Raw genomic sequence first — 17,553 nt, 5'->3', positions numbered from 1 at the left:
TAAATCAAATTTAGACAAATTACACTCCAAATGTGATAGAAACCTAGAACGATTAATATCCTAGTGTCGATATTCTTATAGAAAAAACTTTTGAATGAGCTGTTGGTTCATGTTAGAAAACATGGTTTGACTAAAAATCTTTATAAACTAAACAGTCAAATAACTTTTGGCTTCTTATTTGACCTATGGCGTGGTAATGCTATATGGTATTCGATGCTGTAGCCTGATCGGAAATCGACTTGCACTTAGGACTGAAACTTGTCAAGTCGTCTGGCAAGACGGTTCGTGATAACTCTTGGGAACTTGTATACGTGACTTCTAAGTCAGAAAGGTGGATCTGTAGTTTTTCAAGAGGGTTTTGTTTAATGTATTTTTATCATATTGATTTATGTACAGTCATTTTTATAATATATAAAATAAAAAAATACACATTACAAATTTATAGCAAAAACATGCCGTCTAAAAGATTGTCCTGTGGCATTATATAATAAATAAGCGCCGGCTCTTGGGTCACCAGAAGTTTGGACCAGTTTCTTAGAAAGATAATTCATGATATTAGAAATATATTTCATGATTTTTTCGTATCAGAGGGCTTTTGTTATATTTCTTGTAAAACAGTACAACCTTACTTCTTAATCAAAATCGGTTCAGTGGTTTAGCCATGAAAGCGTAACAGATAGGCAAGCAGATATAAATAATTACTTTCAAATTTATACTATTAGTATAGATTATCATGTATATAAATATATGTAGCAATTTTAATAATGTATCTGCGCACACAAGCTGATAGTGCTTACAATCTGTCACAAACATAAAAGCAATAAAATTCATACGACGTCATCGAAACATTTGCATCTTGCTTTAATGTGTAGTGGCGGCCTTAAAGTAGGCTTGATCATAAATAATTAAATGTAAATATAATTTCAATGAATTGTGATAATGTGATCTGTCAGTAATTAGTAATATTTGCTACGATATCAAATGTAAAAAGTTTTATCCTGGTGCGTTTTTCATTTGCTTTTCAATAAATGTCCGTTTTGGAGAATCACTTTAACATCAGTGTTGTTATGTGTTAAACAAAATAAATGTACTTTAATTGTTACTATTTTGTTACATGACTTTTGGTTTTTTAATTTATTCATAAAGAGGGCAGTTGTAATATACATATTTTGAGGGCAGATAAGCAATTTTAAAGAAAAGTCGTTAGTGTCGACGTACAAATTATGGAGTCAGAACATCAACCTAAACTAAGTCCAATAAGAGCTTTTCAAGGTAATAATTTTAATGTTTATTTTGTTTGTAGCATATTTTAGTTTGCTTCTTTCAAAATTCTCTAAGAGCTACATAGATTCTTCACGTAAAACTTTTTTTTTTAAATATATTTTGGTATGTTGTTTTTTATAATTTACAAAGGTTTGCATATCCTTCTTGACAGTTCTCCATGCGAATAACATGGAGCCAGAAGATACATACACAAGCCTTTCAGAGTATCATGATTATGAACCAAGGTTAGAATTTGATGATTCAGAGCTGACACAAGCCAGTGGCTTAGGTAAGCATTACAAATATAGTTTTGATAACTTAATAAATGCATACTTTAGTTAATTGAAAATTAACTGAAGTGTGCATTATAATTAAACACAAATTATAATTAAAAACATATTAATGCATATCTAAACAAACTGTATTTTTATAGTATATATTTATTTACATGATAAAATGATGAAAGGAAGCTTTAGGAATAAAAAGTGTATGATCATACCAATTAGAGGAAGTAATGTCATTCAATTTGTATTGAATAAAAAATAAATCTTAACAGTAAAAATAACTCATTTAATCAATTTATAGTATTTTCTTGCTACAAAATCAAGGTCATCTATATTTGAATGTAATTTCTACAATATATCCTATATTATACTTCACATCATGGCCAATTTTAATGAATTTTGCATCTGCAATCTGTCCTTGGACTCATAAGCTGTATGGTGGTGCAATAGTTGGCTTGAGACCTCCACATTGATACTACCACAGGCTACTACTTATATGAGTGCTACGCCAAGATGATTTTGGCTTTTAAGCTGGATTGCCATTGATTGGAGTGTAAGGCAAGTAAGGCGTGTAACAAGGCATTGTTGGCACATTTTTGAGGCAAGTCTAATTTCTTGCTTGGCTGTGGACTTATGTAGGTTGGCATGGATTTCATTGTTTGTGATGACCCAAGGAACATTGGAAATGGTGGGCATATTATGTGATTTTTGTGTCATGGCGATATTTGAAATGCAAGAGCTTCCCTAAAGCTGTGTCGTTAGTCTAGTGGCTATATGTATGTATGGCCGCAGACTCGGAGGTCCTGTGTTCAATTCTCAGGTCAGGCCAATAAAAAGTTATTGGGTTTTTCCATCAGAAAATTCTCAGCCCGTCTGGAAGTTGGAAGTGTGTCTCAAGAAGCACATAAAGCCGTTAGTCCTGGGCCTGAACTAATTTTCGGTCATGTCGGATTGCCGTCACATCACATCACACTTAAATGTTTGCTTTTCATATTTTTCTGCAGACCAGTATTATTTAATAAATATTTTTTAAACTTTGGTCATTAAGTAATGGGGGTAGATAATTCGTCCTAGGAAAATGTAGTTGCTCACAAAACCAGACTAACAAAAAATTCCAAGTCAACTCTGTGGAGTTAGTCATCAAGTTTATTATGCTCATGTTCATTTTTATCCACTAGTTTTTCATATAATGCTACTTTCCTGGCATATTCTTACAGGATGATATTGTCTGCAAATCGCAAATGCTTTATGTGGACACTGTTGATATAAATGATTTATTGATATTATTATAACATTTGTAGGATCTCATATTATTAGATTTCTAATGTTAAAAAATGTTATTGTTCTTACTACTAATAATATTGTTAATTTTTTTGTGAAATCAATATAATTAAAAGCAAAAATTTATAAACAGCGTGGTATTTGTTTAAATAGATATTGATGATTCAAACACAGCTCTTTACAGATTTTATTAAAAAATTATAACAATTTGTCTATGTAAAATTAATATGAAGTAAAAGTTTGCTTGAAATAATATTATATTAAGCGATCAGTCATCTTTTGGTTTTTAATTTACACAACAATTTTAATTTACAAGTGAGAAGTTTTATATGAATAGAATATTATACTAGTATTCAATTTAATATACATTTATTATATATTAGCATATAAAACGTTAACTGCTGAAACACCTAATATATTTTTAAATAAAATTAATAATATTTTATTATTAGCAGCCCAAAGTATGGAATGGCGGTGCTTACTCCTTTGGTCATGGGCCTGAATTCTTCTTCTTCTGTATCTGCACAGACACACTCATGAACTGTATATGTTTGCGTAGTTTTCTCTTGTCACATTGACCACTGTCAAGTCTGATCATTGTATTTTTATTTATTGTAATGTCCTTATAGAATGTGTTAGTACCAAGCACCATGAATAACCAACTTAATTTGTAAATGATATGATTCACTTATACATTGAGGATATTTTGATCTGTATTTGCTACTGTGACTTTAGAGTATAATTTAAGAAAACAAATGTATGAAACATGCAGCATTGGTTTTCCTGAAGTTAAATAGTTATTAATTAAATAAATATTTGTCTGATTAGCTATTGATTGATTCATACTAAATCTAATTCTTAATACTTTAACTGTTTCCTTTTGCATACTTTCCAGCCAAGTAGTTGGTATATGCAACTCATGACATGTTCAATTAATCAATTCCTTCTAAATCCAAATGAATTCTTGTAATCATTATTTATTTTATATTGATATATAATAACATATTGATGCCATTAATTATATTATATCTTATATATATAGTGCCTTCACATATTATATTATATCATTTTATATACTTATATTAATATACACACATACATTGCACACATGCCTTCGCGATGCCGCTTAAATCATCTGTCAAAGATGCAGAGGCCTATATATATAATATAATATGTTTATTTATTTTATTCGGTCATTATTTTTACCATCTGTACAACGTCTTTAAGCTTTTTCAATCACCTTTATGTCTCCATTGAGTTGTCTGGAAATGATAACCGATAAGATTGCCTTTTATATATATCTTGTTTCTGTCGTTATTTCACTTTACGCTACGCTAATTCAAAGTATATTTATATTTACGTCAAAATCAGTTGTTTATTTTAGTTCGAAATTTTCAGCTCCTTTACCACCCGAATTGCTTGACATTTCTGACGATCTTCTCGAGCGATCAGCAAGCGACGGTACTATTGAAGAAAATTTTGAAGAGGAACTTGGCAAAGCTCCTGAAGTATATGGCGAGGTAAAAATCACATTTTCTGATTATTTTTAAAATACTGTTTCATTAATGGTTAGGCTTTTATAAAATGAAATAAATTATAATAATCTCATATAAAATAAAACTTAGTAAAATAGGACACGTTTGGTAGCATTCATCGACATCGCTCGATCAATATTGCAATCTAGGTCTCCCGGGACCTGGCGAAACAGATGTAGGTCAGGTATTCTTACTTTGACCTTTATAAAATAGGTTTGCGCGTTACAACAATTACTCTCCTGTTTAAATATCGCTTACATATTTGATTTTATATGGTATTATAGTTGTCTCAGCCGACCAGTAACAATATTACTTTTTTATGACGTACTTAGCATTTTATTATTACAAAATGAAATTCAACATAGCAATTTAGTGCAAGGCAATTCTTTTTGCAGCCAATTATGGAAAATCCAGTGAGAATACTTGTAAAAGTCTTATATTTTTTCACAATAAACTCGTTTAATTGTCAATTCGTTAATAGTTATTTTTAATTATAAATACGGTTACGTTAGAATATAATGTTAGTAAATAAAATAAAATTGATTTCTTCTATATTATTTTTTGTATAGTTTACTATTGTTTCTAGCTTCGGCTAAGCTTCAGACTTGATGATTAAAATTTTTTAACATCTTTAAAACTCTCTTGTTTACTTATAACTTGTCTACCTATATACCATAATCACAAAAAATCAACAAGCCATTTTTTAAAATTTAGATTGCGAACGCTTCTCTTGATGATGACGCTTTCTCTGAACTTGCGGGGACAGGTTTGGTAGAGGTAGTGGGTGATGACGAGATCGGTCGACGTATAATTGTGGTGTCGGCTTGCCGTCTACCATCGTCTAAGGATCTACATCCAGATAAACTTCTAAGGTAACATATAAAAAAATGATTTTTACCCTTTCCTTATACTGGGATCCACAGTCCCAATATCCAGTACGTTTTCTTTGCCTATAGGTTAGTTTCTGATTTTAGATACCTCATGTTTACTTTGGACAAATATGTGGAGCAGGATTATAGCGTTGTGTACTTCCATTACGACCTGACCAGTAAGAACAAACCACCGCTGTCTTGGCTATGGAAAGCTTACAAAGCTTTTGATAGGAAATACAAAAAAAATCTGAAAGCACTTTATTTGGTGCATCCGACAAATTTCATACGAATTGTCTGGCAAATGCTCAGGCCCGCTATAAGCGTAAAGTTTGGAAGGAAGATTATGTATGTGAATTACCTTCACGAATTGCAACAACATTTGAATTTGGACAAACTTTGCATACCAAAGCCGGTGTTAGAGTAAGTATCGCGGGCATTAAAATTTTTTTTTTTTTTGTAGAGTCATATACAAACGGTAATTGTCTCTTATGTTTCTCGTGTAGGTACGATAAACTGTTGCTAGCTAAGAATCCCAGGGCTGCAGAAGTGGCTAGGCAACAAGCCGAGAAGGTGGACGCGGCACCCGATGTGAGTGACGCTAAGGTCGTCCAAAATGAAAGTCTTTCTCCACCTATTACCCAACAGTTTGGAGTGTCGTTGCAGTTTATTAAAGAAAATAATACAAACATGATCGACTCCATACCACCAGTCGTGAGGCAGTGCGTTGAATTTCTTTCACAACCCGACGGTGAGTAAATCACGTATGATTAACCAATTTAATAATAAAACGGCAACACACACACCGACAGCGACTTCCTCCTTTATCGATGCTGATTGTTTCGCTTATGTACTTGCATGTATGTATGTAAGTGAACTCGTTGAGCGCGCTTAATATACAAATAGACTGAAACGGAATAAAGTTATTTTTTAATTAAATTTTTCGCACGCAACAAATAATAGCAAACCTTTGTATGTAATAAGATTGAAATTAACATTTTAGGTTAAATCGGATATAACAAATGATATTTAATAACTAGGTAGTCACACAACTCTGTTCATGTCATATTTAATTTTCTCGTCAACATTAATTTGTATGCCCATTGAATTTTATTATTATATCTTTATCATTGGCAAATACACTTAATTGGAAATTAATATTTCATTTAGCCTTAGAAACGGAAGGACTGTTCCGAAGATCGGCGAACATATCAGTTATAAAAGAGTTGCAGAGGGCTTGCAATAAGGGTGAGCCGATATCTTTTAGGAACGATCCCCACAACGCCGCAGTCCTACTGAAGACCTTCCTTAGGGATCTGGAAGAACCGCTGTTAACGTTTGACCTGCATGAAGAAATATTAAAGTTTCAAAGTGAGTTAGTTACTTTATGCTTATTTTGTTTGAAACGTTTCAAATTAAAAAATTGTATTACTAAAGTAAGAACTTAGATATACAGTAACAGTAACAGCATGTTAATATCCTACTGCTGGGTTAAGGCCTCCTCTCCCTTTTTGAGGAGAAGGTTCGGAGCTTATTCCACCACGCTGCTCCAATGCGGGTTGGTAGAATACATATGTGGCACAATTTAAATGAAATTAGACACATGCAGGTTTCCTCACGATGTTTTCCTTCACCGTCAAGCACGAGATGAACTATAAACACAAATTAAGCACATGAAAATTCAGTGATGCTTGTCCGGGTTTGAACCCACGATCATCGGTTAAGATTCACGCGTTTTAACCACTAGGCCATCTCGGCTTTTTTCAAACTTAGATATAGTTGAGATCTATAAGTTTTATCATAATTTATATTGTGTTGTTAGTCATATTTGTGATGTCACCGTTAGGGTGATAGCATTTTATTTATTCACTCGCCTTGTGGAATATAATGCAATACCATAATTGCAATTCCTATTACCTAATGCACACGTAGTTATCATCGGCTCGCCTTCTGGTTAGTCGTTAAATAATATACCAATTTCTAAAAAAGCAATGTTTATTAGGTAGCTGGAGACCATATATTATAGTAATATTCTCATTCTCCAGTTATACATATTATTTTTCCTTATTCTTAAATTTAGCAAGAAATCGATTTTATGGGATTCACTAAAATTTTAACTATATATTCTAGTCTAGAATCCAGTATCCAGCGCTGGATAGAAATAGAGTAGCCGCAATTTTCCCAATACAATGACTGCTTCCCGCACCCTGCCCCATATCGTGTCAGTGCCGTTGGACCCGTTTATGTAAACGCGTCTGTCCAGTCGATGCCGTGTGATCATGTCCATGAAATTGACTTTTTTTTTTATATCGTGGGACATTTTTCACACACGGCCATCTGATCCCAAATTAAGCTTGTGCTATGGAAACCAGACAACTGATATACTACATATATATATACTACTTTTCTTTTGTAAATACATACTTATATAGATAATTACACCCAGACTCAGGACAAACAGACATGTTCATGCACACAAATGTCTGTCCTGGGTGGGAATCGAACCCACAACCTTCGGCGTGAAATGCAAGTATCTACCAACCACGCCAACCGGCTCGGTTTGAGTTTTATATCTTAATATTATCGTTAACCTAACTTGTTTTTAATTACTTGGCTTTCCTTAAATTCCCTTCGTACCTATCCGACGCAGACGTCGGATAGGTACGTTCATATGTCAAGGTTATGCTTTCCGCGCACGTACAAGATCTTCCAAGATACCTTCAGCTATTCTTTACGTATATTAACACGGCATTTCCGCGGTCTTAATCGAAATGGGAAGCTAAACGTTGTTGGAAATAAAATGAAAAGAAAAAAGTTATTTAATGAAGAAATTTGGTCCATTTATGTCCTATGATAAAATCACATATCAGGACCCGAAGAAAAAAGAGATAGTGTGGCTTTTATTGTTCCACGGAAGCTGGATAAGAGTGGAGTTAGATGTAAATCGTTAACGATCGTATAAGCACCATCAATCTTAACGCATTCCTATGCCGTATAAACAGCATTCAAGTATACGCTCTAACTGCACAGTCTATCGAAGAAAACATGAAACCATTTTATAGTCCTAAGACTCGTTACCATACTGTTTCCAAAATGAAACAGAAAGATATCGTTGGTGTTCTGGCTTTTGTTATATTTAGAACGGCACCTTTGAGTTTACCGACTCGAGGTGGAACCGACGCACCGCTACACTTCCATAGACGATACTCTTCCCATAGTGTGTCGGTGCATGCTGAATCATCATCACCATGAAAAGCCACCTTATGCCAACATGGGAATAAATGCATCTTACCTCCATACAAACTACCATCGACTGCTCTTGTATTTTGGGGTACATCATGTGAGGCTGGGACGAGAGCCTAAAAATCTAATTGTGACATGCAACTCCGAGTGTAAATAACCCAGAGACCGCCCACCAATCAGTTGGTCTATCCGATTGAAAAACTAAGTCAGATGTGAGAGAAATTTTACACACTCATTTGACAAAAAAACGGTTTTGATTTTTTTTGCCAGAAAAATACAATACCTTACTTTTAAAGGTCCTTTTCATAGACCTGCCAGCGCTATTAAGATATTAATTCCGTCGAGGCAAAGCCCTACAACGAAACAAGGGTTATCCCTCGACTCACCAGAAAACTATTATTTATTTTCTGGTGAGTCGAGCATTGTGAAATCGCAAATTTTTGTATGTGGACCTCAAGAACAACTTCGAAGAAGTAAGAAATGTGCAAATTAGCCTTTGGGCAGTATTTGGTATTGTTGTGTTCTGGTTTGAAGGGTGAGTGACCTAATGTAATTACAGGCACAAGGGACATAACATCTTAGTTTCCAAGGTTGGTGGCGCATTGGCGATGTAAGCGATGAATAACATTTCTTACTATGCCAATCTCTGAGCGTTGGTGATCACTTACCATCAGGTGCAAATTTATTTAAAAACATCTAATAAAATAGAACATCATTCAAAATCATCATCATACATGCAGCAAAATTTTTATTGTTTTTAAAATTTTTATTATGTATTAGACAGATTGGCATGTAGACCACCTTATTTTATGTGGTCACCACCAGCCATAGACATTGACATTGTAAGAAATAATAACCATCCCTTACACCGCCGAAGCACCACCAACCTTAGGAACTAAGATGTTTTGTGCCTTGAGCCTTTAGTTACACACAACATCGTGCTGCTTGGCGGTATAATAAATGCTGAGTAGGTGGTACCTACTCAGATAGACTTGCACAAACTCCTACCACGCGAATTAAGTAGAGTATAATATATATTAAATAAAGATGTTTCCACATGCTGTATTGATTGCTCTCTTAAACCAGTCCCTGCAATAGATATCAATAAAATACTTAAAACACGCAATACAAAAAAAGCTGACGATCTTTGATGTATTTCGGTAAAATTGATTAATAGAATAATATGTTATATTGCTCTGCATATAGGTTTAATTTAAACAACAGACTGGACACGGCTTAGGTTAATTCAATCTTTAAAACTGGAAACAGAAACGATTTCAGTAATTTTAGGCCTATTTATCTGATATAAGTGTGTGATATCAAAATATACATATAACTGAATTTTGTCGCACACATGTTTAATTCTTGTAAAATTTTCGGACAATTTATATCTATCTAAAAATTTTAAGTTTTTTTTTGTTTTCGTTCTAATCTACCTGTGTTATATAATATACGGTACAGTATTCTAACTCGCTTCTTATTAGTTCTACTGGATTTTTTAAAAGCCTTTGTTGATCTGATTATAAACCCTAATCATCAACATCGTCTATGGGTGGAATAAAAGCCCTCTTTGCATCAACAATAATGCCCAAATCTCGTATCTGAGCATCCTATTTAATCATGTAGCTATTCATGCTATAATTGAACAGAATATCCAATTTTTTCTTGCTAAAGTTTATAGTGTAACATTTAAAGTTATTTAATTTTATATGATTTTCACAACACCGTCCGATAAATCAATTAAAATCAGATTGCAAATGATACGAGTCCTGTTTATTTTTATTTTTCTAAAAAACTTTGTCATCGGCGTAAACCTGATAATGACTGTGAAGAATACTTTTAACCGCATCATTTATAAAAAAACGAATAAAATTTGAACTAATTTTGATCCCTGAGGCACTCCAGAATTAGAAAAAAATGCATTTGACTTATAGTCTCCTAAGACAACGTTCATTACTCTGTCTTACAAATAAGTTTCTATTAAATTGAGTAGTTTTCTACTAAATCCATATTTATCAAGTTTTTGCAAATTTCGTCATTAACAAATTGTGACTGATATGTAACCAAGTAAAGATGCAGTCAGCAGTTAGAATCTAGTGATTTTATGATATAGTTCATGAAACCTACTAGGTTAATCATCATAGACCAATTTTTTGTAAAACCACGTTGAATCTCTGTTATAAAAGGTTTCATGTACTAAGTGAGAAAAGACAAAATAATGACTCGATTTTTTTGCCAAAACTGATATAATACAAATCGGTATGTAATTTTGTATGGATTTTTTCTTCTTTCTTTTCTTTTCTCCAAATGTATAAATAGGTAAATGTTTTTTTCCAGTAAGAATAAAATTTACCATTTACAAGAGATTTTTTATATATCGTACAAAGTTGTCTTACTATTATTGATGCAGTTTTTTTGACTAACAGAGGTGATATTTTATCAAACTGGTCCCTTATTTGTATCTAAAGATTTTATTTGAGTAAATATTTCATTTTCGCTTATGTGGATTTTTGTTAAAATCGAGTTATGGGCATCATTGACATCAATAATAATCCTTATTTATAATAGAACACTATTTTACTTAACTACTTATATTTACTCTTTAACATTACTTCCAATGTTCCGATAACAACTTCGCCGACATTCAAATCGCCATTTTTTCGTAGATCCACAATGAATGCTAATGATTATTCAAGATATCGGACCGATACCGTGTTATTTTAATGTCAAAGTTGTTTATTTTTCTTTACTTATCTTGTAGTTGTAATAGGCTATATGTTATTGGCGTTTTAAGTCTATACAGCCACAAGATGAATATATGTATAATATTCATCGTATTCATCTTAAACTTTTGTGCTAATATTTACATGTACTTATGTAATATATCATGTCTTATTATTGTACATGTTTTATTTCTATTTCATTATTTATATAATTCATCATATTTAACATTCATTTATTTTATTATAATAACATTTTATTATAATAAAATGAAATACTTTACTGGAAGTTACTTGAAAGCATAACAAAGAAAGAAATATAATTACAGTTTGTAATCAATAATGACAAATAAATGAATAATTATTTATAATAAAGAGAGTAAATGACTGAAAAAAATTATACAAATGATTGATATATTGATTTTCACTTGCAGGCGTTATCGGTTTCCTAGCAGAGCTTTGTTATTAGTTAATTTATAAAGATAACTGGAAAAGGGGTTAGATAAACGACATAATTAAATGTAAGTACTTTTCTTAACATATTGTTATTTTCAGCTTGGTCAAACCGTGAAAAACCTCGTCAAGTGAAAATCCTCATCCTAGAGAGGCTACCTCTGGACAACTACAAGCTGCTTAAATACATCTTTCAATTTTTATGGAAGGTAAAACTTTTTTATTTATATATTTTAATAACATTATATATATATTATATATATATTCTGTATGTTGTATATGTGTCATTTAGGGCTTTGAGTATTTATCCAATGCTGGATAAAACATTAATTTCGGGTTCAGAGTTCATTCCTTCAGGCAGGTCGATCGCGGATTGGCGAATGTACTGTCTCAGAACTTCTTCTGACGTATCAAAATTTCTCGTGATGTTTATGAAGTACACAATACACCCATTGTTGTTTGTGCGTATTGCGAACCCTCGACCGTCATAAAAACCACGTTCCACGTGTCTGTTGGGACACAGTTTTGAGTTTATTATTTAGTAAAAACGATTTCATCAACAGGTTCAAGACAGAAGCTGCCTCAACAAAATGACTAGCGGTAACCTAGCCGTTGTTTTCGGGCCAAATCTTTCTTGGCCTCCTAATGGGTATATGTCACTTCAAGCCATTTCACCCATCAACGCATTCACCGATTTCCTTCTTGAAAACCAGAAATCCATATTTATCATCTAAATTCTATAACTGCTGCAGATTATCAAGTCAATTTGGTCTGCACGATAATTGTTATACGGTCTGACCTACTTTATCTCGGCTTTAATGTTGTTGAATGCCAAATACACTTTATACGTTTTATAAATTTTCACCTGAGTAGTGCAAATTTGTATATTTATGTATTTTCTTAATTTTTCATAAAGGAATATAACAAATAATGGATAGTACCTACAACAACGAATAACCAAAGCTGACATCAATCGATCGGCTAGAGGGTGGGCCGCCCACACGAGCCTTCCTGTCTGGGCTAATAATTAAACATTTATGCAATCGCTCCCGTAGCTTTATTCGTCTCGCTTGCGTATTTGCGTTTGATAAGTGATATCGAAAATGAACACGCTGTTTTACACTACCAATAATCACTTTATATGCTTTTCATTTTTACACATTTAAAATGCACAAAAAGTGATACCCAAAAGTCGTGTTGCCAAAATCGTATGTTAATTTTATTTAGGCTCCATTTTCTGTTTTTTTTTTTCTCTTTGTGGTGTACAATAAAGTATAAAGTGATACAGTCCTATATTACTTTTCTTTGCATGTAAAAAGAGGGCGATATAAAGTAATTAAAATATTTTACAAATATTAATACTCGTAGGCGACATTAAAAAATAAACAAGACAATACATCTGAATACAATATATGATCTTTCTCAATTTTATGAGAATTTTAATCTTTTAAATGTAAAAAAGATATCGTCAATTATTTGAATGAAATCAATTTTTATTTTATTTATATAAACAATAGAAATTCATTAATCTCTACATGCCCTTTAAATTACCTAACTACTAATACTCACGTATAGACAATCACAAGTCTATCTGTACTTGAGCAACGTAAAAAGAAAAATATTAAAAACCATTACATTATTTAAAGTCCATTTAAGATATCACTAGAGCAATATAATTATAAGGGAATTTTTTGTGCTGTTCTCGTCATTTATAGTGCACTTGGAGATAAAGCGAGCGAGATGAATGATGACGATATAATTATTAAAATAAATTACAAATCATTTTTTGTCCTTTAGTTTATCGGGCATTCATATTATTAAACGTTTTCAATTTATCTTTAATGGACTAATTATTTTTATTATTAAAACATGATTCGAATAATATTAAAAAAACTATATAACCACTGTAGCCAAGTAAATTAAGACTTCCTAGATATATTAAAACATTAAATTAAACATCAGGTTAAAATCTTTTTCCAAATTTTGTATTCAATGTTTTTATGTGTACCGTTGTTCGCTTCTGAGTGTCTCGAGGGTCTTTACTATCATAATCATTACTATTTCGGATATATTTAAGATATTTGTAACAAAGTAAAGGAAGGCTTAATTTTTATTTAATATATTTAAATTCACACTATAGGAAGTTCACACATATTTTAATGTCGGTAAAGCGTACATTTCGCACAAGTTGTAATGAGGTGATGTTAGCATTGTTGTAATTATTACTTTTTTAATCCACATATAATACGAAATTGTTATAACATGTTATGTTTAGTGGTTAAGTGTTTAACGAATCTATTTTGTAATGTAATTTTTATGCTTCTAATATATTTTTCATATAATTAAATATACCAATAACTTCAACTAAGTTTATTCAATAAAACGAGAGCCGGCCGTTATCGATTGACCGGATTCAGGGTTTCAATGTGAGCTCTCTGCCCGACGCATCCTAACGCTGTGGAACAATTCGCTCTCCGAGCTGAGTTTACATTTAAATAAAGATTTTTTGTAAAATGCCATGTTATATAATGTCGCCATGAAAAGTACTATTAATATTTAATTTTTCAAATACAGGTGATTCTAAAACCGTAAGCTGACCAGTGAACTTTTGTGTTGACGATTCAAATACCTGATAACGAATGCCATACTTAATTATTAAACAACAATCATACGTCAACGAAGTTTTTGAGCTAAACGTTTATATATAAATTTTTAATAAATTTCGGATGTACATTTTATTTTATCTGATTTTAACAAAACTATATATATATTATATATTGTTGCATTAATATTAGAATGCGTATTTTAAACGATAATATATAATATTGTCATATATTTACAAACTTACCTATAAACTTTTGATGTGTATATAAATCATAATTTTTACATTTATTGCGATTTGCAGTCTCTTCAAAGGTTAATGTAAAAATCAAGATTGATTACTGCTATTTTGAGCAAACTGAGCGTTTAATGGACTTCAAGTATTTACATGTCATTATAATAAATATCTATAACGAGTTTTCATTTTTTAAACTAAATTAAGATGTCGATTTTAGAATTAATAAAATATATTAGTAAAAATATAAAAATGTATACCAAATACTCGGTTAGTCTGTCGTTACGAACACATATATTCTATAGAGACAAAAATACGATGTTAATAAATCTTTTGCTTGTAAACTGTAGATATATTTATTTAGTCTTCTAAGCAGTATGTTAGTAACATATTTATCTCATTTTTTATATTATATAGTAAACATTATCTTGACTTAATATAAATCTTAAATGAAGGGGTCTATGCTTTGGAAATATTCTTAGGAGTTACACTAGTGAGTTATGAAATGTAGTAAGGAATTAATGTTCAGTCCATTATCCATTGAAATTGAAATTATAATCACATTCAGAAGTATTTGTTAATTAATCCTTTGAAAAAAGGAAAAAAAGTTCACAAAAGATTTCTACCGTTTCCGATGATACACATACCAAATTAACAATTTCTATGCCTCGCAAATAAAAACGCATTTTATCAATTCCGCCCAATTCAATAAGTCACCTTTTTGAGTCCAGTTTCAATCAATCCGTTCCTATAATGCATCAATATATTGAATGTATAATTTAAAATTAAACTAATAATTCACATATATACAGATAATTTATTAAAAATTGTTAATAGTTTGACGTCGTCACTGAAACTTTTATTACAATCAATAATTCTTGTATATTTTATCTGTCAGCAAAGGATTTCTGTCGGCACTTAATACGTATTTTATATTTAAATTTTAAAAGAAAACAATTTCATTAATATTTAATTATATGTTTCAATCATGAAGCCAACTATGAACCAAGTAAGTGACCTACATTTCTATTAATTAGGTACCATAAATCTTTTTAATTTTTTATCCGAAAATTTGTCAATAGGTAACAATAATAGCAACATTGTTTTTATTACAAATTCTATTCATTCCATTGTTAATAAATAAAATCTACAAATTTTAAAGGAATCCTGATAACTAGTCCAGTCAAATTAGCGATCAACCTTGGAATGAGAGGTAGGAATTTTCGTATATACCTTCGTTTTGGCGTTCTAAAAGTTTTCTCAAGTCTCGTGAAAAATCGTGTCTGTGTCCTAAGTTATTTCAACGTCAAAGGTAGACTTGAGAAAACTTAGAAAGCCAAAATAAAGGTATATACGAAAATTTTGCTTAATACTCAATCCGAGGTTGACCCCTGTTTTATGCTAAAGTGACTGGACTAAACGTAATTCGTTATTGCCTGACGTCAACAATATTTTAACTTTAGAAATAAATAAACATTCCATTTCATATTTATTAGAAATATGATTTTCCCAAATATCACAAAAAAAATGTATATTTAGCCTAATGGACAAAGAAACCGTTATGATTATAATAATATCATGATCACCTAACAGTATACCTAATATTACAATAATATTTTTTTTGTTTTCATTTGAATCAGGCACAATAAAATAATTTTTTAAAAGGTTTCCAAAAAAATAAAATTACCCAACTTTGGTTCGCAACAATAGTAAAGTAGACTTTTAGATAAAATATTGCCAAAAATAAAATTCAAAAACATTTAAACTCGTTTCAAATCATATGAGTTTATTTACTTTTTTTGTTCATCCCTTAAATTGACCCTATTGATTAGCTATGCATAACAATAACTAAATATGTGCACCATTGTGAAAATTTGTACTTGTAATAAACGTTTTCATTATTTTTTAATAAATATTTGAGAATTTTAATACATTTTTGAAAAAATAATTGGAATAACTTTATTGCTGACAGCTGCACTTTAAAAATTTGATTTTATTTTCAAATTATAGCCGAAATTTCGTTTTTCGGAATTCTTAATTCCCATTTCGACCTTTTAACTGATAAATACGTTATGTTCATAAGCCAATAAAGTAAACAAGCAAATATAGTTTAAAATCATCAAATACGTAAGGCGGCGTAGGTATGCCTCTATTATAAGTTAGCTTAAATTAACAGCTTCTTTGATCTTTATTATTTCGTTTGTAATTATATATTTTATTTTTATTACATGTAGTTCTTCTGTAGCTATGAGTGCAAATTAGCGTTAAGTGAAAATTGTATCTGAATCTCTTAAACCTCCGCATTCCAAATAAAATTGTACCTACCGTTTTTTATGTAAAGTCAGTGTAGTAATCTGAAGTTGATTGGTTGATATTTTTATATATTTGTAACAATTTAAACAAAATAAATGTATTTTATTCATCACAAACATTTTTGTAGTGCCTTTATTATATATATATTATATTATGTAAAGTTGGTACGACTATGTAACTGTTATTCATTTACTTGTAATAAAATATTTGTATGTAGATGTTTTTCATACCAATTATTATATAAATTGATACAATCTTCGATGTATCAATCTAATAAGAAAATTAAAAAAAAACTCCTACCCTTATATTTCTATACATCTGTTTTATTTTATTATTCTTTTGTTAACAATTGTAAAAAAGTTACTATGGTAATGTGAAACCTACCTAAACGAATCTAAAAAAAAAACCAGACTTCGTATTTTTGTGTAATACACAAATCAACCCATATACTAACTTTCGTGTCATAAAGGTGGTCTATTGTGGTAAATATATTATACTTGTAATGTAGATAGACATAAATATGTTTAAAAAAAGCTAATATATATAAAATGTTAATAAAAACTTAAGTGTCTCTGAAAATAAATAAACGTTCATTATAAAAGAGTTTTTTATTTGCTTTAACCCTAAAATTTAATACTTATGATTTAATCAAAAGTATCACACGTACAAGTACATATAGCCTATTATTTACTAATTTACACCCAGAAAGAACTGGATATGTGAATTACCAATTGGTTCGAGGCACTTTATATTTGT

General features: G+C 30.9%; 1 protein-coding gene across 2 annotated transcripts; it reads left to right on the top strand.

The window, feature by feature from the left end:
* The first annotated feature begins 841 nt into the window (after window positions 1-841).
* Window positions 842-15,425, top strand: LOC126780788 (rho GTPase-activating protein 1). 2 transcript variants are annotated; one of them, XM_050505494.1, is made up of 10 exons: window positions 842-1,001; window positions 1,147-1,272; window positions 1,436-1,552; window positions 4,227-4,348; window positions 5,078-5,235; window positions 5,338-5,655; window positions 5,739-5,983; window positions 6,403-6,603; window positions 11,751-11,857; window positions 12,212-15,425. In XM_050505494.1, exons 2-10 carry the CDS (start codon window positions 1,224-1,226, stop codon window positions 12,380-12,382), a joined length of 1,488 nt encoding a protein of 495 aa, XP_050361451.1. In that variant the 5' UTR covers window positions 842-1,001; window positions 1,147-1,223; the 3' UTR covers window positions 12,383-15,425. The 2 variants fall into 2 exon arrangements, with proteins under 2 accessions (XP_050361451.1, XP_050361450.1); XM_050505493.1 differs by having other exon boundaries at window positions 842-1,272.
* The last annotated feature ends 2,128 nt before the right edge of the window (window positions 15,426-17,553 follow it).

This window comes from Nymphalis io, chromosome Z (genome assembly GCF_905147045.1).
Source record: "Nymphalis io chromosome Z, ilAglIoxx1.1, whole genome shotgun sequence".
Classification (NCBI taxonomy): Eukaryota; Metazoa; Arthropoda; class Insecta; order Lepidoptera; family Nymphalidae; genus Nymphalis; species Nymphalis io.
This window is presented reverse-complemented; position numbering and strand designations above follow the sequence as displayed.